Source organism: Meles meles, chromosome 6, assembly GCF_922984935.1.
Source record: "Meles meles chromosome 6, mMelMel3.1 paternal haplotype, whole genome shotgun sequence".
Classification (NCBI taxonomy): Eukaryota; Metazoa; Chordata; class Mammalia; order Carnivora; family Mustelidae; genus Meles; species Meles meles.
In genome coordinates, this window is record NC_060071.1 from 104,898,108 (window position 1) to 104,922,523 (window position 24,416).

At 36.2% G+C, this 24,416-nt stretch overlaps 1 protein-coding gene across 1 annotated transcript in view; it reads right to left on the reverse strand.

Moving 5' to 3' along the window:
* Positions 1-38: 38 nt before the first annotated feature.
* Positions 39-24,416, reverse strand: part of ERO1A (endoplasmic reticulum oxidoreductase 1 alpha) — a 49,004-nt gene continuing 24,626 nt past the window's right edge. The window contains exons 7-16 of the mRNA XM_046008511.1: positions 20,112-20,232; positions 17,668-17,714; positions 15,207-15,218; positions 11,616-11,642; positions 11,396-11,488; positions 10,349-10,595; positions 9,100-9,169; positions 3,449-3,535; positions 3,227-3,360; positions 39-1,224 (exon numbers count right to left, since the gene is read on the reverse strand). Coding sequence (XP_045864467.1) covers positions 1,164-1,224; positions 3,227-3,360; positions 3,449-3,535; positions 9,100-9,169; positions 10,349-10,595; positions 11,396-11,488; positions 11,616-11,642; positions 15,207-15,218; positions 17,668-17,714; positions 20,112-20,232 — 899 coding nt within the window. The 3' untranslated portion in view covers positions 39-1,163. The remainder of the gene's footprint in view (positions 1,225-3,226; positions 3,361-3,448; positions 3,536-9,099; positions 9,170-10,348; positions 10,596-11,395; positions 11,489-11,615; positions 11,643-15,206; positions 15,219-17,667; positions 17,715-20,111; positions 20,233-24,416) is intronic.

A 24,416-nucleotide genomic window follows, 5' to 3' on the forward strand; every position in this document is an offset into this window, starting at 1 on the left:
CAGATCAAGCGTCAAAAGGACAACAAACTCAAAAAAAACTTTATTTACACCAGTACTCAAAATGATTCCTTATCCTAAGGCTTACAATATTATAGTTCCACTTTTTTTTTCTTCTGAAAAAATCATTTAAAAAAATTATCCAGTATTACACACTGAAGTATTTAAAGTTCAAAGGGCATGATGCCTGGAACTGACTTCCAAATGACTTGGGAAAAAATAGTGTACGTGTGTAGAGACAGAGAGCATGAAAGATAAAGCGCGAGTGAACAATTAGTTAATCTGGGTAAAGAGTTCTTTTGTACTACCTTGGAAACTTTTCTATAAATTTGAAATTATATAAAAATAAAAAGTTTCTCCCAAATTTTATTCAGCATTAAAGTACTATGAGAATAAATATATAAATCTATTCAACTTTTCACAATGTGTAGAAATCCCCTAAGTCTTTGAGTTGTCATTGTATCTTTCTACACACTAAAAAAAGCCAATCTAAATAGCAATATAATTCTCATACTTTTTTACTTTATGCTTCATACTAATGTACTCTGGGTTGCCAGATAAAACACAGGGCTCCCAGTTAAATTTGAATTTTAAACAATAAATAATTTTTGGTATAAGTACGTCTTAAACATTGCATGCAGCATACTTATATAAAAAATTATTGTTTATCTGAAATTCAAATTTAATTGGGCATTCTGTATTTTTATTTACTAAATCTGGTAACCATAAATGTACTGAAAGCTCTTAAGTTGTTAATTATGGATGATTCATGAGCTTCCTTAGCATTTTCCTATTAAACGCTCAAAACACACTGACCATAGTTTTATTTATATTACATCTTCTCACACAAAATTGAGAGACTTATAACATTTACTTAGTTTTAACATATATGAATTTGAAAATCCTGATTTTATTCAATATTAAACTTTAAAATTTGTACCACATCATCAAAGTGTTACTTTTACTCACAATACTATTATACATAAACTTAACACAATTTAAAAAAATTGTTTACTCAAAACAATATAATTATCCTTTTACAAAAGCAGCTTTATATAAAATGTTTGGCTTAAGAATGTCATTACTCTTATGCCTTTGAATGAAATTCCACTCTTTGGCCTTCATAGTCCAGAAACAGGCAGGTTTCAACTTGTTTTCTGTTTTCTTTAATGAATATTTTGTAACAAATTCCTGAAGTTTTCTAATTCTTTCACACTTGTGGAAATTCTGTAACCAAAAAAAATTTCACTCAGAAGGTAATTTAGATACTTTTTCTCTGTTATTCATCACTGCATTTTTAGAGCACAGAAAAATTTTCAAGTAATTTATTTCAATAAATTTAAAGATGCATAAACCATTTAGTCAATTTTGATGTACCTGAGTTCTTAATCTGACATGGTTAAAACCAAGATAATATTGCCTTGAAGTTAGTTATTTTTAAGTATTCAAAACTTAGTATTAAAGTTTTAAAATACACAATTAGAAAGTATATAAATATTAAAATACTTGGGCAATTTTTTTTTCTTTTCTTTTTTTTTAGTAGGTTCCACACCCAGTGTGGAGCCCAACATGGGGCTTGAGCTCATGAACCTAGGATCAGGACCTGAGCTGAAATCAAGAGTCGGATGCTTAACCAACTGAGCCAGCCACCCAGGTGCCCCCAAATACTTAGGTATTTAAAGTATTCCTAAGTATATTCACATGCATAGTATTTAAAGTGCATAAATATAAATTACATAAGCATTAAAATATGTATTTTAAATATGCATAAGTTGGAGTCCATGTCAGTCAGTTAAGCATCTGACTCTTGATTTCGGCTCAGGTCCTGATGTCAGGGACGTGAGACGGAGCCCTGCATGGTTCCTGCTCAGCATGGAGTCTTCTTGAGATTCTGTCTCCCTCTTCCTCTACCTCTCCCCCTGCACACACATGGTCTCTCACTCTAAAATATACAAATAAATAAAATCTTTAAAAATGTATAAGTATACAAAAATTGAAAACTAATCAATGTTCCACAGTTAGTAAATATACAAAGAATCAAAGCTTTTAGTCTATAAGAAGTGAAAACAGGGGATGTCTGGGTGGCTCAGTGGGTTAAAGCCTCTCCTTCAACTCAGGACATGATCCCAGGTACCTGAGATTGAGCCCTACATCAGGCTCTCTGCTTGGCGGGGAGCTGCCTGCTTCCTCCTTTCTCTCTTTGCCTGCCTCTCTGCCTACTTGTGATCTCTATCTGTCAAATAAATAAATAAAATCTTAAACAACAACAACAAAAAGTGAAAACAGTAAATGTGTGACCAAACTGTTTTCACTACTTGCTATAAAAAGTTTGTTCATTATTTTAAGTGTATTTTAGTTCTGCTTTCCGCCATGAAGAAAGTAGCTGAATTCTCAATGAACCGTATCTATCAAGTTTTTGTGTAGTAGAGAATAATTCTGAAGGTCAATTGTTTCAAACCCAAAATAGTAAATCATAATTTTTTTTTTTAAACTAGGCTCTTTTTTTTTTTTTTAAGATTTTATTTATTTGACGAGAGAAACCACAGAGAGGCAAGAGAGGAAGGGAAGCAGGCTCTCCGCTGAGCAGAGAGCCCAATGTGGGACTCGATCCCAGGACCCTGAGATCATGACCTGAGCCGAAGGCAGCGGCTTAACCCACTGAGCCACCCAGGTGCCCCAAATCATAATTTTTTTAAAGTGAAGAAATGTAGTCCTTAGAAAATATTAGTTTGTATAAATCTCTGCATTCTTTACATATGATGGGCCAAAAAGAAAGGCATCTATACCTACATTTCGTAATGTTAAGTTCCTTATTTCAAGCTTATCTTCCAATCGTTTTCATGAAAATTATTTTTAAAGCATTATTAACCTTTTTACATGATGATGAATTTGCAGATCAATTTTATATGTATGCATATATTAAACATGATTTCTCCAGGACCTTCAAAAAATATTTGGACAGCACAAAAACTACTTTTTAATAATTAGAAAAAAATGTACAAATTCAGTAAGATGAATATTGAAGTCCAATCAGTAATTAATCATAATTATAAAAATCAATAGAGGAAAGGAAAGAACATCACCTGATGATTGTGTGTGTGTATATACTTGAAGTATTTCATAAGATGACAGAATTTGGCAGTGAAATAATTTCACTAAAAAGGATATTACTTAACCCGTTTTAGACTTACTTGGCTAACAGAAACAATTTCACTACTTTCAAACTCACCTTCCAAATGCATTAAATAATGATACAATTTCTTGTCGAGTTAGATGGAATTCATAGCTGGGCCCACTTTCTGGCATATTTGCTATCAGTTTCTCAGAAAACAAAATCTTCAGAGCAGTACCCAAACCCTGAATCTGTAAGAGAAATAGTAAAGAAAGAAAAATCAGAAACTTCTTTGCACAGAGAATAAATGAAAAATAAGACTGAATCAGATTTGTTTACCTGAAGCTTCCCCCATAGTCGACATTTAAAACAACCAACACAATCCATGATTCTTGAAATATTTCTAAAATGCAGTCGAAAGTCCTCCTAAAAACAATTTAACGAGATTTTTATTAAGATGTAGCATCTAGTCAAACACTAGGTATTTTCTGAGTGCCTTCTCTGTGCCCAGCACTGTGCAAGGGTCCCCACGGGCACCAAAGAAGAGGAAGGGAATTAAAATCCATGTTCACTGAGCCCCTCCTGCATGCCAGAATCTACATATACAACTTCATCTTCTCTGCAAATCCAAAAGTAGATTTATTATAATCTATACATAATGAATTAAAAACACAAGGCTCAGAGAGCTTAGGCTGCCCAAATTCCCACACAGAGTAAACAGCAAACTTAGAACCCAGGCCTGCCTGACTCAGAAACTAAACTATCTGCAAATACACACCATCTGAGCTGAAGTGTTCTGTTTTTTCTGATTGCTTTTGTTGCTGCTGTTGTTATTTTATGTGATTATTAATTACATGTGAATTTCAGAGGAAGGGGGACAGGGGTAGAGTGGCATCATTTACCAAAAAAGGAGAAAGAGAAAGAAGAGAAAGGAGAGAGAGAGTGGAAGAGAGGGAGGGAGGAATTTCAAAATATGGCTTCCTATTAAAGTCCTGCTTTAATCCAGGTATTAATTAGGTAAAACAATCAGATATTTTACTATTATTAATACTATTTTATTATACCTTTTATTTTAAAATATACTTATAACTAATGTTATCATACATAAATATACAGAATATAATGTACATTTTACCAATCTTGAGAAAGGAACCATTACAAGTACCACGAAGCCCTCTATGCACCCCTCCAAAGTCCTATACCCTACCCTCTATAATTATTCTGAATTTGGTGTTTATTGTTCCTTTTTTTTATACTTTTAATACATATGAATATATCTATGTACACTAAGTACTATGTTGTTTATAATTGGACAAAATGAATCCAATTCATCCAAAAGTAGTATATGTCCTTAAGGGATAAGTAAAAAAGAAGGGACAACAAGGACACACCCTTCTTTTACTCCAATGGAAATTAACTGATTCACCAAGTAACTCCCTCTGTCCTTGACTTGTATTGGAATCCCAGACTTACAGTATTTTAAGCATTCACTCATTCACTTGAGTGAGAGAGCACCAGCAGGGGTGGGGGAAGAACAGAGAGGGAGGGAGAGAGAGGGGGAAAGAAACTCAAGCAGACTGCTGAGAGTCGAGTCCTAAGCAGGGCTCCAACCAATGACCCTGAGATCATGACCTGAGCCAAAACCAACAGTCAAGGGGCACCTGGGTGGCTCAGTGGATTAAGCCGCTGCCTTCGGCTCAGGTCATGATCTCAGGGTCCTGGGATCGAGCCCCGCATTGGGCTCTCTGCTCCACAGGGAGCTGCTTCATTCTCTCTCTCTGCCTGCCTCTCTGCCTGCTTGTGATCTCTCTCTCTGTCAAATAAATAAATAAAATCTTTAAAAAAAAACAAACCAACAGTCAAAAGTCCGACATCTGAATGAATCACCCAGGTGACCCTTGACATATATTTCTGATTGAAAATCCACTATATCAATCAGCCCACAATTTGAGGACCATGTAGTGTTTCTCTCTCTCTCTTTTTAGTGATAAACCACATACCAGGCTCAACCAGAAAAGAACAGGACCAAAGATCTAAAAATAGGAATCAATCAGCAAAGATTGGTACCCACTATTCAAAGTAGACCTCAGTTCATTTTGGGATAGTTCTTCCCCAGATGCTTTATTCAGCTTGAGACTCTGAAACAGCTGTATTATATAAAAGATTTTTAATGGATCCCAGATCTTGCATCTTTATTAATACAAATATTGTATTAATTTAATATAACACTCATATTATTAATATTAATTATTGTCATATGTTAATAATAGTCTACATCTTGTGTTTCTGTGCTTTTGGACTGAGTTCAGTAGGAGGTAATTTGAATTTTTTTTTCAAAGATTTTTTTATTTTTATTTATTTATTTGACAGAGAGAGATCACAAGTAGGCAGAGAGGCAGGCAGAGAGAGAGGGGGAAGCAGGCTCCCTGCTGAACAGAGAGCCTGACGCAGGGCTCGATCCTAGGGTCCTGGGACCATGACCTGAGCTGAAGACAGAGGCTTAACCCACTAAGCCATCCAGGTGCCCTGGTAATTTGAACTTTAAACCAACTTTTAAAAAACATTTACCCAGTGATACTACTGTAAGTAAATTTTGGTAATTTAAGGCTTCCTTTAAACTTGTGTTTCGACCTTAACAAAAAACTTTTAACAATAATAACAGCATAGTAAAATTACTCTAAAGTAAATGTTCCCATCCTATGAGGTGCTGACCTCTGGAGGATTTAATAGTTATTACACAGGCCTAAACAATTCATACGTAGACAAGCACTGCATGCAGACAGGATAAATAAGTCACAGGTATGCACTATAAATTTCCAAATGAATATAAATATTATGATCAATAAAACACAACTTTTATTTAAAAAGTGTTACTAAGGGGCGCCTGGGTGGCTCAGTCAGGTAAGCATCTGCCTTCAGTTGAGGTCATGATCCCAGCGTCCTGGGATCAAGTCTCACAACAGGCTCCCTGTTCACCCTGGGGCGTACCTCCCCCCCGCCCGCCTGCTGCTTCCTCAGCTTGTGAGCACGCTCTCTCTCTCTCAAATAAATAAAATCTTTTAAAAAAAGGTTTCTAAATGTATATTGGCCTTTTGGCAATTATATTTTCACAATCAATAGATACTAGAAATACTGTTATCATGGGGAGAGGCTTTGAAAGTTTTTGACTTTAGAGACTCTCATACTTCTAAAGGTTGGAAGCTTCTGTTCTAAAAGACCATGCTTGTCTTTGTAGACACTGCCAAAATTCAGTATTTGTTATGTTTGTTAATTAAAACACTTGAACATGGCAGCTCTTGAGTCTGTCTGGCATACAGCATACACAGAGAGTAAGCATGGTTGCTTATGATAGCCAAAATAACACTGCAAAATTAAAACCAAGTAGAAATGCATAAGTTAACTTAATATGTAGAACCCAATTAATAAGCTGGAAGTTTACTAGATCAGAACAGGAGAAAACATCTGTGACCTCCCCAGATATCAATGTCCAACAATCTAAATATATCCCAAAGTTATCTCAGATTAAAAAAATTTAACATCCTTAAAATAACCAGAACCTAACTCACTTACACATTCTCCTTGTTCAGGATACAGCTTTTAGGTCAACACTTAAAAGTACTGTCAGTGGGTAGAACAATCGAACATGCTATGGTTATCTACTGTAATTTATGTCCAGTGAAACCAACTGACCAGAAAACAATTCTCACCCAATTCTTAAATGTTTCAGAAGCCTTCAAATGATATCCTACTCTATCTTGAACACTGGACTATTCTTTCATACCATCTTCTATTTTTTTTTAATTTTATTTATTTATTTGACAGAGATTACAAGTAGGCAGAGAGGCAGGCAGAGAGAGAGAAGGGGAAGCAGGCTCCCCGCAGAGCAGAGAGCCCAACACAGGGCTCGATCCCAGGACTCTGGGATCATGATCTGAGCAGAAGGCAGAGGCTTTAACCCACTGAACCACCCAGGCGCCCCATACCATCTTCTATTTCTAACCATCCATGGATAGAGTATAATGCAGACAAGATGAGATTTTTAGGGGCGCCTGGGTGGCTCAGTGGGTTAAAGCCTCTGCCTTTGGCTCAGGTCATGATCCCAGGGTCTTGGGATCAAGCCCCGCATCAGGCTCTCTGCTCAGAGCCTGCTTCCCTTCCTCTCTCTCTGCCTGCCTCTCTGCCTAATTGTGATCTCTGTCTATCAAATAAATACATAAAATCTTAAAAAAAAAAAAAAGATGAGATTTTTAAATGAACTTATATATACCTGAAACTAATGTAACAATTTATGCTAATTATAAAAATCGCATCTGGGCACCTGGCTGGCTGAATCAGAAGAGCATGTGACTCTTGATCTCGGGGTCATGAGTTTGAGCCCCACCTTGGGTGCAGTGATTACTTAAAATAAATAAAATAAAATTTAAAAATATTTAAAAATAAATACATAAAACTCATGTTACGGTTCAAATCCATGATGTTCACCATAAAACTACTTTTTCTTAGGAAAGTAAATCTCTGATATTAACAAGTTTTACTTCTTTATTATAAAAGAATTCAGAAAAATTATCTGTTAAACTCCATAGAACATCAAATCTGAGTGTTTCCGAGTTTTGATAAAATTAAAACATCATGTGCAATATTTCTAATCTGCACAATATAAAAAGAGTTGATGCCAAAACACTTTCCAATAAACCAGCAAGTGTACTAAAAATAAGGAAGAAAGTGAAACTAGTATACAAAAAAAAGTCTTATTACAGTATCTTCCCCCTCACTACCAAGTTCCTGGAAGCTGCCTGGCAGGTTATATAAGCATGAAGTATGTATTTCTAGCAAGAATGCTTTCTGTAGGAGGTAGATGGGAGATCAAAAATAACTATTATTTAACAGCAAAAAAAAAATCAGTGCAAGAAGTATTGTTTGCAAACTGCATAAAATCAGGTTCTTTCCTTACAGAAAGAAACAAAGATTACAAAACAGAGGCATATTGTCATACTCTGAAGAAATCAGTTCAAGCCCAGTGCTCCTGAGAGCGACCTGCCTTTACTTACCTTAGCTTTGTAACAGAGAACGGTAATAATTTTACTTGAGTCTCCAAACAGAGTAGAAATCTACTGAGGTTAGGAGCTGTCCCTTCCTTTAATGACAGGAATCATATTTTGCACATAGTGTTTAGTAAGTCTTCCTAGCAATATATTATATTTGTAGGATTTTGATGCCAATATACACCAAGATGGTCTTGTATGAGCTTATACCTCACATAAGAGGTATATAAGAGGTATATAAGAGGTAAGAGATTAGACAAAAACTAATCTCTATTTTGTAGGACATCATGTCTTCTCTTCTTCTGGCCTCCCTAAATACCTTTCATTCCTGATAAATAAGATGAGTAACAAACCCTGGGCCCTGTCCTCCTAAATGGCTTTACTCTATCCAAAGCCATTTTCAGAATTCTCCTCAGCAAAAGACAAATACTGCCATTCAGGCTCTGGATCCCTTTCCTTTAATTTACAACTTCTATTTGTGATGAGACCATTGATATGAAAGCCATCTGTAAAGTGTGCAGTGACACACTTTGATACTTTGAACACAACACAAACTAGATCTTAAGTTGGCCTGCCTTAGGACTTCCTTTTTTAGAGCAAAAGAATGATTATGACTCTGGCTTTTCTTATAATATCCTAATACAGAATAAGATTTATTGTTAACTATAAAAACATGGGGCTTATATTCATATCTGCATACAAGTTTGAATCTAAAACTTCAGTTAAAATATGAAATAATTGGGGTGCCTCTGTTGCTGAGTGGGTTAAAGTCTCTGCCTTCAGCTCAGGTCATGATCCCAGGGTCCTGGGATCGAGGCCCACATCAGGATCTCTGCTCAGCAGGGAGCCTGCTTCCTCCCCTCTCTGCCTGCCTTTCTGCCTACTTGTGATCTCTGTCTGTCAAATAAATAAATAAAATCTTAAAAAAAGAAAATATGAAATAATTACCTTCAATTTGTTTGCTTCTTTTTTATCCCCAGCAAAAAAGGAATTTTCATCAAAATGCAAAGGAAATGACCTACAGGTTAAAACAGAAAAGATTCATTTTCAGGTATTATAAAATATTAAAGTACCTCTAAGATAACATTTTGCTGGCTGGCGATGAATACTATAATAAAAAAGAGTAGAAAATCGAGTAAAATGAATACTCTGTTGCCCCAAAACAAAGTCTTAAACAACCACATAAAATAGTAGTACGTTCAACCACATATGAAAAGAATGCAGGTGGGCACCTGGCTGGCTCAGTCAGTTAAGTATCTGCCTTTGGCTCAGGTCATGATCCCAATTTTCTGGGATCGAGTCCTGCATCGGCTCCTAGTTCAGCAGAAAGCCTTCTTCTCCCTCTCCCTCTGCCCCTCCCCCTGCTTGCTCTCTCTCACATACTCTCTCTCTCTCAAATAAATAAACAAAATATTTTTTAAAAAGAAAGAAAGAAAAGATGGGGCGCCTGGGTGGCTCAGTGGGTTAAGCCGCTGCCTTCGGCTCAGGTCATGATCTCAGGGTCCTGGGATCGAGCCCCACATCGGGCTCTCTGCTCCGCAGGGAGCCTGCTTCCCTCTCTCTCTCTCTGCCTGCCTCTCTGCCTACTTGTGATCTCCTGTCTCTCGCTGTCAAATAAATAAATAAAAATAAAAAAAAAAAAAATCTTAAAAAAAAAAAAAAAGAAAAGAAAAGAATGCAGGTATCAAATACTACAAAATGACTCTCAAAACCTAAAAATTTGTGCCACTTAGTACACCTCAGCCAAAACAAAAACTCAATTCTAAAAGACCTATAGGCAAAATTAGCTTTTAATTATTTTTAATTATTTTTTTAATTTAATTAATTATTTAAAAATAATTATTTTTATTTAAATATTATTATATTTATAAATAATTATATTTATTTTAATAATTTTCCTTTCTTGGGATGCCTGTGTGGCTCAGTTGGTTAAGCATCTGACTTCAGCTGAGGCCATGATTTCAGGGTCCTGGCCTGGGATCAAGTCCCATGTAGGGCTTTGTGTTCAGCAGGGAGTCTGCCTCTCCCTCTCCCTCTGCCCCTTCCTCCTGCTCATGCTCTCTCTCTCTCTCATATAAATAAATAAAATCTTTAAAATTTTTTTTCCTTTCTCTAAACTGAATATTTAAGAACTGAACTTTGATACCACTTGTTACTCTTCTATTAATAAGTTGTACAAATCAAAATATTAATTTACTTGACTTCATGAAGTATTTCCAGAAGTAGCATTTTGTTTTCTGCATCGTGGACTTTATTTCCAGTAAAGAGTTGAAAATCTGGGCGCTCAAAGAACGGTACCACTTTAGATAAAGCCCTTAATTCTATTAAGTAGAGAAAATACAAGTTCTTAAGCCTTCTTGGACCCTCTCCTTCAGTCAAAATTCCATCAAATCGCTGCTGAAATTCTGTAACGTTGTGTCCCCATGTCTTTTCCAACCAAGTTTCTGAGAAGAAAGAAGAATTAAATATTAAAATCTGAATTTTAAAATTAAGTTTCAGTTTACTTACATTGAGTTATTTATATCTAGAGAAGTTAGTTTCATTACATATTTGAAAATACAGAACAATGAAAGCTACTTTTCATAATACATTTTAATAGTTCTACATTAATATTTTATCTTCTAGAACCCATCCTTACAAGGAAAATAAATTCACTGTTTTACTAAGAAGTATGATCTCACAGAAATCAAATTTCTGAATATAAACATATTTATAAAACCAAAATACACAATTTAAAAATGACTGCCTGACATTATTGATAAATCTGAAGTCCTTTAAAATTCCAGAAGAAATAGGTTACTGATGAAACTCAACCATGGCCTTGTTTTGTAAAAGCATTTTTAAAGCACTAAAGAACAGCAGAAAATGCTTTTTACCCGTTAAACTCCAAGCCTGAAGTTGGCACACAAATAGAAGGGTTTTAATACAATTAAAGTATCTACTGAATAACAAACCATGCCATTAGGAGCTACTTTAACTCTCACAAACAAAACAAAAAAATATTTCCAAAGCGATGTGCACAATTTTGAGCTGCTTCTTAAAAGAACGTAAACAGAGGTGAGATCACACTGAATATGTCCTTAAAATATCTACAGTTCCTACATTCCTGATTACTACCATTGAAGAATGATTTGTTACTGCCTAATAGTCAATCGTGTCAATTTCGTCCTGCTAAGGTAAATACCAAAAAATTTTAAGAATATCTGAAAATAAGTGTGGTAAAATAAACGTGAATGTCACATACCTTGTAGAAGATATCGTGCACTCAAATGCACATTAATACTTGCATGCAGGCCAGATATAAGTCTGTAAAATGCTCTTTTTTCTACGCAGAGGCCTAAAAATAGTAATTTGGTAACGGAAATCTTATATGTGGAACTCATACCATTTTAAAAATATTTCATATGTCTTTAAAGATGAAAAAAATGTTTAACATTTAAATTTGTTTAAAAGTTTCCAATTACCTTCTAGCCAACTGTAAAAAGTGTTCTCTGAAATTAAAAGAAAAAGAAGTCACAAAGTTGTAAAAATGCCAAAGTGTACGTTTTTCAATATATAACAGCAATTTGTGCCAAATGGTGATTTAAAAATGAACAAAAGGTCCAAATTTTATTTGCTATTTAACCAAAGGAAGGAGAGAAGTTCTTGGTGTGGATTCAATTTAGTACCATTCTCTTGGTCCGTCTCTAGAAGGCCTCAGCATTGCCTTAGGAAGCCCTAAGGCTACCTTAGGTAGCCCTAAATCTAGTAATTTTCCAGATAAATTGTTTCATAGGATGTCAGAACACACAAATAATAAATCAATGCAAGGAAAACTACTTAGCCTTGAAAACAGGTGATGCTATGAAAATTAAGAACTCATCGTACGCTTTTCTAAATTGTTTTTAAAAAACTATTTATTTATTTATTTATTTATTTATTTGACAGAGGGAAAGAGAGAGCGAGCGTGCACAAGCAGGGCGGGTTGGGGAGTAGCAGGCAGAGGGAGAGGGAGAGGCAGGCTCCCCGTCAAGCACAGAGCCTGACATGGGGCTCAATCCCAAGACCTTGAGATCACGACCTGAGCCAAAGTCAAATGCTTAACCAACTGAGCCAGCCAGGTGCCCCAAAAGGACAATATTCTACATAAAAAAACTCATAAACTGAATAAAAATGCTAAAGTGCCCATTTAAGGTGGGCAAATAATAGAGAATTCACAAAGGAAAAGCCACAAATGGTAAGAATATAAAAATTACTCCCCCTCACTAGTAATAAAAAATGCAAATTATAACCATAGGGACAGCACTTTTAACAGTAAAGATAAAAATATGACAATACTTAATGCTGACAAGGGTCAGGTAAAACAAGCGGGCACACTGATTGGAAAGGTTACAAATTCGCACATTCTCTCAGTGACAAAACACAGTCAGGAGCCTAAAATGTCCAAAACCTTTGATCCAGTAAACCCATTTCTAGAAATCTAGACTGTTCCAGATAAAACTCAAGTGTTGAAGATCTAAGCCCCCAGGCGATGGTATTTGGAGGTGGGGTCTTTGGAGGTAATTAGGTTTAGATGAGGTCAGGAGTGTAGGGTCCCCATGATGGGATTAGCGTCTTCATAAGCCGGTGAAAGGACCAGAGCTCTTTCTCTCTGAGTGAGGACACTGAAAGGCTGGCTATCTGCAAGCCAGGAAGAGAGCCCTTAGGAAGAATCAAATCCGCTGGCACTTTGATTTACTCTTCCCAGCTCCCAGAACTGTGAGAAAATAAACTCATTTAAGCCACCCAGTCTATGGTATTTTGTTAGAGCAGCCTGACCCAAGACATAGGCTAAGGAAGCAAGCAGGCATGGGGATAACAATATACACAACTATAAATATATCTAGTATAAACATACACATATGTAAATAATCGTAATTATTAAGATGTTGGGATGTCTGAGTGGCTCTGTTGGTTATGCATCTGTCTTCGGCTCAGATCATGATCCTAGAGTCCTGGGATTGAGTCCCACATCGCGCCTGCTTCTCCCTCTGCCTGCAGCTCCTCCTGCCTGCACACATACTCTCTTTGACAAATAAATAAATAAGACACTTTAAAAAAAAATTATCACAATGTTAACGAAGAAGCAGTATGAGATAGTGACTGAGAACACAGACCTTGGAGCCAAACTGACTAATTTCAATTCCAACTGAGCTACTTACAAGTCATACATGATTTAGCTGAGTTGCTAAACCTCTTTGGCACTCACTTTCGTTGTCTACAAAATGGAAATAAAAGTAATACCTCCTGAGAATGTTGGAAGGATTAAATGAAATCATACTTGTAAATTTCTTGGAAGAGTACTGGCATGTAGTCTTAGCCATTACCATTATCAATTATCTTGGTGTTGTGGGCTTCCAAGTGATTTGTCTCCTTATTAAAACCTTCAAAGTTGGGGCACCTGGGTGGTGGCTGGTTAAGCCTTTGACTCTTGGTCTCATCGCAGGTCTGATCTCACAGTCATGAGACTGAACAGTGTCAGGCTCCACACTCAGTAGAGAGTCTGCTCTTTAAGACACTTTCTCCCTATCCCTCTCCCCTTCCCTAGGCACGCACAAACTCTCTCTCGCAAATAAATAAATAAATCTTAAAAAAAAAAAAAAAGACAACAAACACCTTCAGAGGTTTTTTTTTGTTTTTTTTTTTCAAGTTTGGGACCATGAATCAGGGGGGAAAGGAGGCAAGTCACCTGATATGATAGCTGTCAGGGATAACTCTTTCAAATTTGACCAAAATGAAAAATTATAAATATACTCAAACAAGATGATTTCTCTAAAGACAGACTCCACAAGTTAACAATCTTTTCTCTGACAGTAAGAGACAGGATGAGATCTTTAAATAGTATTGAAAAACTGAAACAATATCCTCTAACATTTAGGAATACCCAAGGTAGAATAAAATCTCTCAAGACTAAAAAATTATAAGGAAGAAGCGGGGAGACCTCTGAAAATTATAGGATCATTACTAACAGTAATAAAATATAAGTCATCTTTGGAAGAATAATCTTATATTAAAGAATTTCTGTTCCAACTAGTATAGTTCTGATTCAGTATTTTACTAGGCTGTTACTGTTTCTATAATATAAAGTATAATTTTAAGAAATCCAGTATTATCAGACATTGGTATTCTGTTATTTAGACAGAATACAAAAGCAATTTTTTTAAAAGATTTTTTTTATTTATTTGACAGACAGAGATCACAAGCAGGCAGAGAGGCAGGCAGAGGGAGAGGAGGCTCACTGCTGAGCAGAGGGCCTGATGCAGGGCTCCATCCCAGGGTCCTGGGATCATGACCTGAGTGGAAGGCAGAGGCTTAACCCACTGAACCACCCAATTTGTAAACTAATGTTCAGAAGAAACTAATGTTCCTCTTCAAAGAGGAAAGGGATACTTCACATTTTAGCAATTTCATCTGGCTGGACTAAAGCTAACTGCTACTTTGTCTTTTCATATGATTAAACACATGGCCTTAAGAGTAAGAAAAATCATTTCAGGGCACCCGGGTGGCTCAGTCAGGGAGCATCTGCCTTCAGCTCAGGTCATGATCTCAGGGTCCTGGGATCATGTCCGGCTGAGCGGGGAGCTGCTTCTCCTCTCCTTCTGCCTCTCCTCCCCGCCTTGTGCTCAACTGCGTGCTCTCTCTCTCAAATAAATAAAAATCTTTTTTAAAAAATCATTTGAATTTCACTCAGAAAGCAAAAAGATTCTCACAAAGACAAAGTAAACCTAAGATACATTAAAAATTTTAGCATTACAACTCAGAGTTGGTAATAACTACCCCCAAGAGCGAACACAAGCCTTGGAAGCTGCAGAGCGACACTGTGACGATACCTAAAGCTTCCTGTACGGACCCAGCAGATCCTAGAGATCTGCTCCAGAAGTAAATGCCTGATCCCAGCCGCAGTCATTTTCCGTATGCTTTCACCTCCTGAATTTTAAATAAACAGGAGTTCTTAGAAGGAGGAAGAACAGTCTCCCAAATAAACATCTGAATGTATCAGCAAATTCATATATATGTGATAAAGAAATTAAACTTACCTTCACTTTTCCCTGAAAGACAAAACAAAAGGTTGATTATTATAAAGTCCTTCCAGATGTCACTTTAAAATGCTCTACGTTCATAAAAAATAAGACTTTGAATAACGGTTAGTTTTAGTCCATCAGTTCACCCACATAAGCAAAATCTGAGGCAGTCACTCATGACAAACCCTATCTTGTGGCAAATAGGAATTATGCCGGATTCGCTTCAAGGGCATCATCTCCAAGAGCCTGGGTAAGGAGTGGCTTCAGTTCATACAAGATTTAATACAGGCTGAAGGAAGAGAAAAATCTAATCTATCATCTGAGAGTACTCTCAAATACCTTAAGGACTTAACGGTTATTTGGTTGGCAGAGCCTTTTTTCACATTTATTTATTCTAAATCTGTAACACGGTTTCTTTTTTTTTTTTTTTAAGATTTTATTTATTTATTTGACAGAGACATCACAAGTAGGCAGAGAGGCAGGCAGAGAGAGAGAAGGAAGCAGGCTCCCTGCAGAGCAGAGAGCCCGATGCAGGGCTCGATCCCAGGACCCTGAGATCATGACCTGAGCCGAAGGCAGCGGTGTAATCCACTGAGCCACCCAGGCGCCCCATGTAACACGGTTTCTGCTAAAGAATTATATTCTTGCTTTGAAACCTCTAGACTGACACTGTAAAATTTTACCTAATTCAGGAATATTTCAAAAGACTATTTGTGAAGATTCAAATTATGCACAGTTCAGCAGTTTGTAAGCAGCTGCTCATTTACTCTTAAAAAACTGTCTTCATTTTGCCCATACTTATTTAATGCCACCATTGTTTGATTATTAAAATAACATATGCTCACTGCAAATACATGTTTAAAAAAAAAAGACACCGATGAAATAAAAAATGTCATCTGTTAACTCCCTCTGCCCTAGATAAATACCATTTATGCTTTGGTAAATGCCCTTTTTCTTCACATATAGACATTTAGATATTATATTAAGTATGTTTTTACAAAAATATACATACTTGTTTCTTTTCTTCAATGTGCTATTGGTCATTACTGACCTAAATGAATACAAATTTTCAGCAACATTTCTAGTGGCTGTATTTTACTCCATGAATATACCATGAATCATTTAACCAGTTCCTTAATGATAAATATTTAAATTGTTCCCATTTATCTTTATGATAAGTGAGGGTCGTTAATTAATCAGATCATAATGTGAGTTCATACTGAGGATCACCCCTTACCTAGGAATATTAAATCAATAGCTTCCAAAGGGTTACCATATGTGACTCAGATAGGGGGTATAGCTCAGGGGTAGAGCATTTGACTGCAGATAAACCCAAACTCTTCTTTAAAGATGTTCTTTCATTTCTAATCTAAGAAAGCCTAGGCTCCCAACATTTAGGGAATGATGCAATCTCATTGCTTTCCAGGAGGAAATTTATGTTTATTGACTATATGAGATCAGCAGCTTTTCAAATAAATTTTAAAAATGAAAAACTTACACATTTGCTAAAAGCACATCAAAGATTTCATCAGTAAGCACATATTATGAGAACAGGGATGTATATTTCCTAAGTAAAAAGTCTGAAATCATAGCACTGAAATGGTTTATTCAACAAACCATTCTGCCTATTACAGACTGAGCAGGGTGTCTGAGTTTCAATTTCACACCCCCTCTGCCTCTGCACAGTGCCTAGCGCACAGTAAATGGAGGATAATCATTTGCTGAAGGAACAGTGATCTTCCCAACTGCAGACAAGACCATTAAATGAAGAGAGCAGTTTTCATCAATCATTTACTTAACAAACAACTCCATCTGTTAGGTGTCAGGCTCTCTATTAAGGGATGAAACCAATAAATACTCCCCAAATACCCAGAATGCTAGGGTAGATCAATAGATGCATAATAGTAAAATAATGCCAGTGGAAAGGTGGTAAGAGACACAAAACATGACGTAAAATCACTTTATGAGGAGAGAGGGGTTACTTCCAGTTAGGAGAGTCAGGGAAGATAGAAAAGGCAGCATTTGGGCAAGACCTTAAATGAAAAATCTTAATGAAATATAAAGACATGTGAATTTGAAATCAGACTCCCAATATGTATAATCATTTCAGATTCTGGGAAAGAGTCAAGGCCTAAGTGTTGTTTTTTTTTTTTTATATTCATTTAACTAGAAAATGAATAAAAATAGTAAAAACTGAACACACACATTATGTAAAAATGCACAAAAGAATAAATATTTAACCTACTCTCCACCCTATGATAATCTAATACCATGAACTTCATTACACAAATACTCCTTACTGAGGTATAAATATTTTAAACACCAACTTGTCTATAAGGGTGAGGCATAACTTCTATGGAAACAGGAATATATGATCTCAAATGCTCTTGCCAAAACCCTTATCTGGCCTTCCTCTTCCTTCTAACCAAAGTTCACTGGCTGATAAATAATATAACAGTGCAAATAAATAACTCACCTTGACCAGAAGCCAAAGGATTTAAAGGTCTTTTAATTGTCTGTGGCCTAGAAACAAAAGAATTAAACTGTAAAATATAATTATGTTACCTATCTTGTTATAATTATCTAAGTAAAAGTGAAATTATCTCAGAGAGCTGCTTAATGACTACATCCAAAATCAAACTGTTTTATTGAGCTTATAAAACATTTAGTGTTCTCAAATTGCTTTAAGGGAGGGTGGTTGTTATTTGTCTTAGCAATAGTTTCTGATCTTCTCCCATTGTAGCAGCCAGAAAGCCATTTCTTAATCACTTCCTCAAACAAAGGAAGACAATACCGAGTCAAACTCTTCTCCTAGAGTCACTAATGTTTTTAAATGTTACATATACATATATGCGTGTACACATATGTGTGTTTGCATGTGGCACAAAGTGCACTCCTGACTGAAAGACAAACAAGCAAGAAATATAAATACCCTAACGAAGCACGAAAATAAAAAGGGAAAAAACATTCTGGGTAGATTATTTTCCACTTCGTGAATCTTAGGTATGTCAACTGATCCTGTGGCCACCAAGTCTGTTAGGATTTCAGTAAAAGGCATTTTTGTTAATATGAAAAAAGGAGTTAAAATGTCACTAAAGTAAAAAAAAGTTTTTTAAATGTCACTGAAGTGCCTTTAAATCTCGAACTAAATATTCGTTAGTAACATTACTAAAGTGTAGGGATTGCTTTGTCTGCAATTTAAATTTTACGAACTTGCACAACTTGAGACACTTTGAGATCAGAACATGTAAGCTGTATTTTACCACACTCAGTTTTGTGCCTCATATATTGCTTATATTTTAGAAATATTTATACTGGGAATCATGATATAAATTTGTTAAGAAATAACTATAATACAAATGTAAAATCCAACAAATGCTTCAGTTGAGTCTATTTTAGTTCACATTAAAAAAAAAAAAAAAACAAACCCTTTAGGGGTGCCTGGCAGGCTCAGTCAGTAGAGCATACAACTCTTTATCTTGGGGTTGTAAGTTAGAGCCCCAAGTTGGGTCTAGAGATTACTTAAACATAAAATCTAAAGCAAAGCAAAACAAAACAAAAACCTTAAAGTAAGTCAATTAAGGGGCTCAGTTGTTAAGCGCCTGCTCTCGGCTCAGGTCATGATCCCAGGGTCCTGGGGTTGAGCCCCGTATCCGGCTTCCTGCTCAGCGGGGAGACTGCTTCTCCCTCTCCTACTCCCCGTTTGTGTTCTCTCTCTAGCTGTCTCTCTCTCTCTCTGTCAAATAAGTAAATAAAATCTTAAAAAAAAAAAGTAAGCCAATTAAGTCAAACATTCTTAATAATAAACCAGGGAATTTAAATGAAACACATGGCAGAAATGAGTAAATAATGAAAATTATCCACTTTAAAACTGGAAAAGTTCTTCAAGTCAAAAAAAAGAAAAAGAAACTGACATTTTTTCTGGTATAAGCATAACTGCTTATCCCTTATATTTGACATATGCAAAGTGAAATGTATTACTACCGTACCTATGAACTCCATTTTCCCAGAACTCCCCCCATCTCTGAGACAGTATAATGCAAATGCACACACAAATTCCTTCCAGAAACCAATAAGCACATTGGTTAGAGGCCAGTGGCTTCCAAGAGGCAGGTAAACTTGAAGCATGTCCCAGTCACACAGTGATCAAATTGACTATTTCCATGGTAGCAGTTAAGAATACAAAGTGGGTTCTTCCACTCACTAGACTTTTGACACTAGAAAAATCATTTAACCCTTCCAAGTCTCAAGGTTCTCCATCTGTAAACAGTGACAACTACAACAGTGACAAGGGCTACTGCAGGGACTAAAAGAGAAAATGTACGTACCATCCTTAGCACAGGTCTGGCACACAGTGAGTGTTCAAGTGTTACCTATTATAATTGTTCTCTGAAATTAATCTAACTTAAACTTGAGAGCAGGTAAAATACCAGAGCCTCAAAAAGATGAATACAGAGCACCAAAAAGAGATTTAGGAGTCACTTATTTCTACTACTAAGTTTAGGATCCTGGGAAATGAAGTAAACCTGGCTGGCTCCGGTTATTTCATCTGTAAAATGAGATTCTATAATCCACTGAAGGAACATCTGTGAAATGTCTACAAGACTCCCATAAAAGTCCTATGCTAGTCACTGTCTTTTATTTTTTTCTATGTCTTTTACTTTATTTTTTTAAAGAATTTTTTATTTATTTTTCTACGTCTGTGTCTTTTGAAGAAGAAAAAAATATTTGTTGAAACTCATGTCCACATGTTTTCCTGGAGGAGAACTGGATTAATGAGTAAGAATGTTTCTATGTCCAAATACATCCTTTAACAAAGTCAATGTGATTTGCAATTTAGAGTCATTATGATTTGTTGATTTGTTGATATATAAATAAAAATCACTCTGTCTGGATTTTCTAAATGAAAATGACACATACTTAAAACAGTTTTCTTCATAGATGACATTCCAAATCTTCCAAGCATCTGGTCCCTTGTAACCCGTGTAGCGCTCAGGATTAAGGAGCAAATCTACATATTCAGCATCAGGAGACTGTATGTCTGTAAAATGAAATGTTTCATTCAATCTTTTTCTTCACTTACTTAAACTAGTATAACAGACTATATCCAACTGATTCTAAGGCATCACAAATGTAACAAGTGCATCCAGACTTCAAATACAACCTCTTACAAAAAAGATGAGAGAAGGGGCACCTGGGTGGCTCAGTGGGTTAAAGCCTCTGCCTTCGGCTCAGGTCATGATCCCAGAGTCCTGGGATCCAGACCTGCTTCAGCTGCTTCCACCACCACCCCACCACCCCCACCTGCCGCTCTGTGTACTTGTGATCTGTCAAATAAATAAAATCTTTAAAAAAAAGAAAGAAAGATGAGAGAAGAGGAAGGCACAAACAGCCACATTAAATGTACTCTGGTTGCAAAAGCATCCTGCTTTTAAAAATGGTAAATAGGAATGCGTGAATTTTAGAATCAAAGAAACACGGTGATTTGATTCTCATAAGCTGTCCAGATGAAAAATATACTATGCATTTCCCTTTCCCTCCACCTTAACCGCAAGCAGTTCATGAGCAACCAGGGTAGATGAAGATGTATTACTACCACACACTGTTTGTTACCAAAAACTTCCTTCTTACAAGACCACTGTCAAGATCCACCACAAAGCTGTCCCAAAGGTACAATCCTAAACATGCAAGAAGTTATAAGCAGGAATATACTTGCATCAGCATTATTTATTGAAGGGAAAATAAGAAGCAACCTAAATGTCCAACAGACCAGCACATGGGGCTCTGGAGCCAGACTGCCTGGGTGAGAATCCAGGCCCTACTTCTGATTCCATGTGGAACCTGGGGCAAATTACATATGTTCTCCATGCACTGGTGCCATCATTTATAAAGTGGAGCTAATACTCAGCGTTACCATGAGACTTAGGTAAGTTTATATGTGTAGAGTGCTTGGAACCACAGTAAGAGTTCAATACATATTAGCTAGTGGTATTATGACATATCTTACATTTTACAATCAACAAGACTCTTAAGTACAAATGCTGTCTAATAAAATGAAAAAATAAGTATTCTAGAAAAGTCCATTACAAATACCAAGGAAAACCATACAAAAATTGGTGAGATGTTGGTTACTCATATGTCCTATAAATTTGTATAATGTATTTTATCTTTGAAACAAAAAAATGGCCCTTGTTTTCCAGTAGCTTCGGGAAATTATTTAATTACAGTAATATCTTACTCGTTTGTAAAACTTAACAACATGAACCAACAAAAAATGAAGTGGGTGGGGCACTTGGGTGGCTCAGTGGGTTAAGCCTCTGCCTTCAGCTCAGGTCATGATCTCAGGGTTCTGGAATCAAGCCCCGCATCAGGCTCTCTACTTGGTGGGGAGCCTGCTTCCCCGCTCTCTCTCTGCCTGCCTCTCTGCCTACTTGTGATCTCTCTCTCTCTCTGTCAAATAAATAAATAAAATCTTTATAAAAAAAAAAATGAAGTAGGCAAAAAAGGCCTCAAAGCAACTAAAGCAAATGACAAAAATCTGAGCACACAGGTGCTTTTAAGAAAGTCCATCAGGCTCTCAAAAGTACCTACTTCTTATTAAAAACACAATGACAAAAACAAAAATAAAACTAAGCACGGTTATTTTTATCCCAATTGACAATACACTAGAGACATAAATTAGGGGAAATTTGGCTTCTAGAAGTAGCACAGTGATAGCATCTAGAAATAACTGAGAGTCCATGCGGAAGTGGCAATTAAAGCAACTAGAGAAAGTAGAAACAAAACGTAAAAACAGGGGCACTTGGCTAGTTCAGTCAGTAAAGCATGTGACTCTTGATCTTCAGGTTGTTAATTTAAGCCCCAAGTTGGGTGTAGAGATTACTTACAAAAAAAAAAAAAAAGAACAAATTTGTATGGGATCCTCTGGTTCAGGAACAGATATTTCTGTTCAACTCAACTAATACTAAAAGTATCACCACAGTATAGCAAATTATAATAAATTCATAAAAAAATAGCCCTCACTTTTAAAACATATAAATAATGCTCAGCATCTAGTACTTTAAGACAGAAAACAAATTACCAAGAAATAATTAAATTTTTAATATTCTGCCTGATTAGGTATAAGTATTAGTTGACTCATAATTTTACTTATAAAAAATACATCATCTTGACTCAACTTTTTCATAAAAAATAATTGTTACTGGGGCACCTGGCTGGCTCAGTTAGTTAAGCAACTGCCTTTGTCTCTGGTCATGATTCCAGACTGGGATGGAGCTTCACATCAGGCTCCCTGCTCAGTGAGGAGTCTGCTTCTCCCTTTCCCTCTGCCTCTTCTCACCACTCGTGCTCTCTCTCACACTAGCTCTAAGTAAATAAATAAAAAGTTTTTTAAAATTGTTACTATAGCCGTATTTCGCCAGATGACAAAAGCTCAAATTTCTAATTAAAACTCACAAAATATCTCCTGTCTTCTACCTACCATTTACATACATTATCTCTTCCTTATAAAGCTATCCTTTTTTTAAATATTCACCTTCACAGAAGAAACAAATATGAATGGACAAGTGATTCATGGAACAGATTCTCAGTCCTTGCTACACAAATCTAAGCAAGTAGTCTCAAAAGTACACTTTGGTAAATGGAGTTAAAGTATTACTGTTCTTTCTCTAACACTGCAAGTCTGAAAAAAATGTGCTGCATGTTAAGAGTTTAATTTTATCTCATAGTAATATTCAGGCCAAAGAATCCTTGTGGAAAAGAGACTGTAAAGTTAAAGGGCTGGAAGAGCATTTCTTTTTTAAAGATTTTATTTATTTAACAGACACAGAGAGAGAGAGAGAGTGAGAGAGGGAACACAAGCAAGGGGAGTAGGAGAGGGAGAAGCAGGCTTCCTACTAAGTAGGGAGCAGGATGCGGGACTCGATCCTAGGACCCTGGGATCATGACCTCAGCCAAAGGCAGATGCTTAAGGACTGAGCCACCCAGGCACCTCTTGGCACATTTTATCCCCCTTCTTTGCTAATCTAAAACTTGGTGTAAGTCCACAACTCCCTATCCAATATCGCTGGGGCCTATGTTTTGGGAATTCAGAACTTTTCAGATTTTAGAAAAGTATTATAGTGTATGCAACATATACTGAATAATTATTCCAGGAGGGACTGGGGCAGCAACTTTTAAACAAACACAAAAATAGTCCTGTAGTGAAACGTGTGAATATTCACACTAAATGAGTCTGTGCTAAACTCAGGGGGGAAATACTCATTTTTCAGAGTTTTCAGATTTTGGAATTAGGAATAGAGGATTATAAATATTATTTGCCAAGGCATAATCCTGTTACGTTAAGGAAAACATGTGTTTCTCTTTTTTTCCCAAAATGAAACCACAAAGTTAAAAATAAGTACTTTCTCTCTGTCTTCCTCTTTTTGGAGAATTGCAGGATCTGTCTCTCATCTGCAATTAAAATTATCTGTATCATTCTTTTTGCTCATTTTTTTTTAAAGATCATTAATCTGCTTCAAAAGAGTCATGAAGGATACCAAAACTCAGGTGGATTTGATTTGTTTAGCCAACTAAAAGGCTAACAATTCAACTTGGAAAAAGGAAGAATAGGAGAATCCATAAATCTGATTAAAAGGTTCTAATACATCCTAGGGCTCCTGGATTTGAACAGTCCCAGAACTCTGGCCCAGCTTCCCATTGTCTCAGATGTAACTCATGGTTCATTCTTCTCTTTTCCAAAAGTAACGCACAACATCATTAAGGAAAATACGTAACAACCCAAGGCCAGTACAACAGAAGCAAGGTTTTGCAATCTCAATCTGTACATTTGAGCTATTTATGCACCAAAATGCCTATGTATATTACAAAATCATATATATATATGTATAAAATATATAAGTAACACATACACACACACACACATATATATCTGAGATACACAAAACAGGAAAACTCAAACTCAGGAGGTAAATTTTTTCCAGAAACTGGCAGTTTGTTTTTCTTTAACTGCAGTAAAATGAATGTAATGTAACACTTACCGTATTAACCATGTTTACAAGTATAGTCCAGGGACATTAATTATATTCGCAACATTGTGCAACAATCACCACTAACTGTTTCCAAACTTTTCTATGATCTCAAACAGAAACTCTAACCATTAAACAATAACGCCCCATTCTCCCCTTCTCCTAACCTCTGGTTACTCTGTCTCTATCACCTTACCTA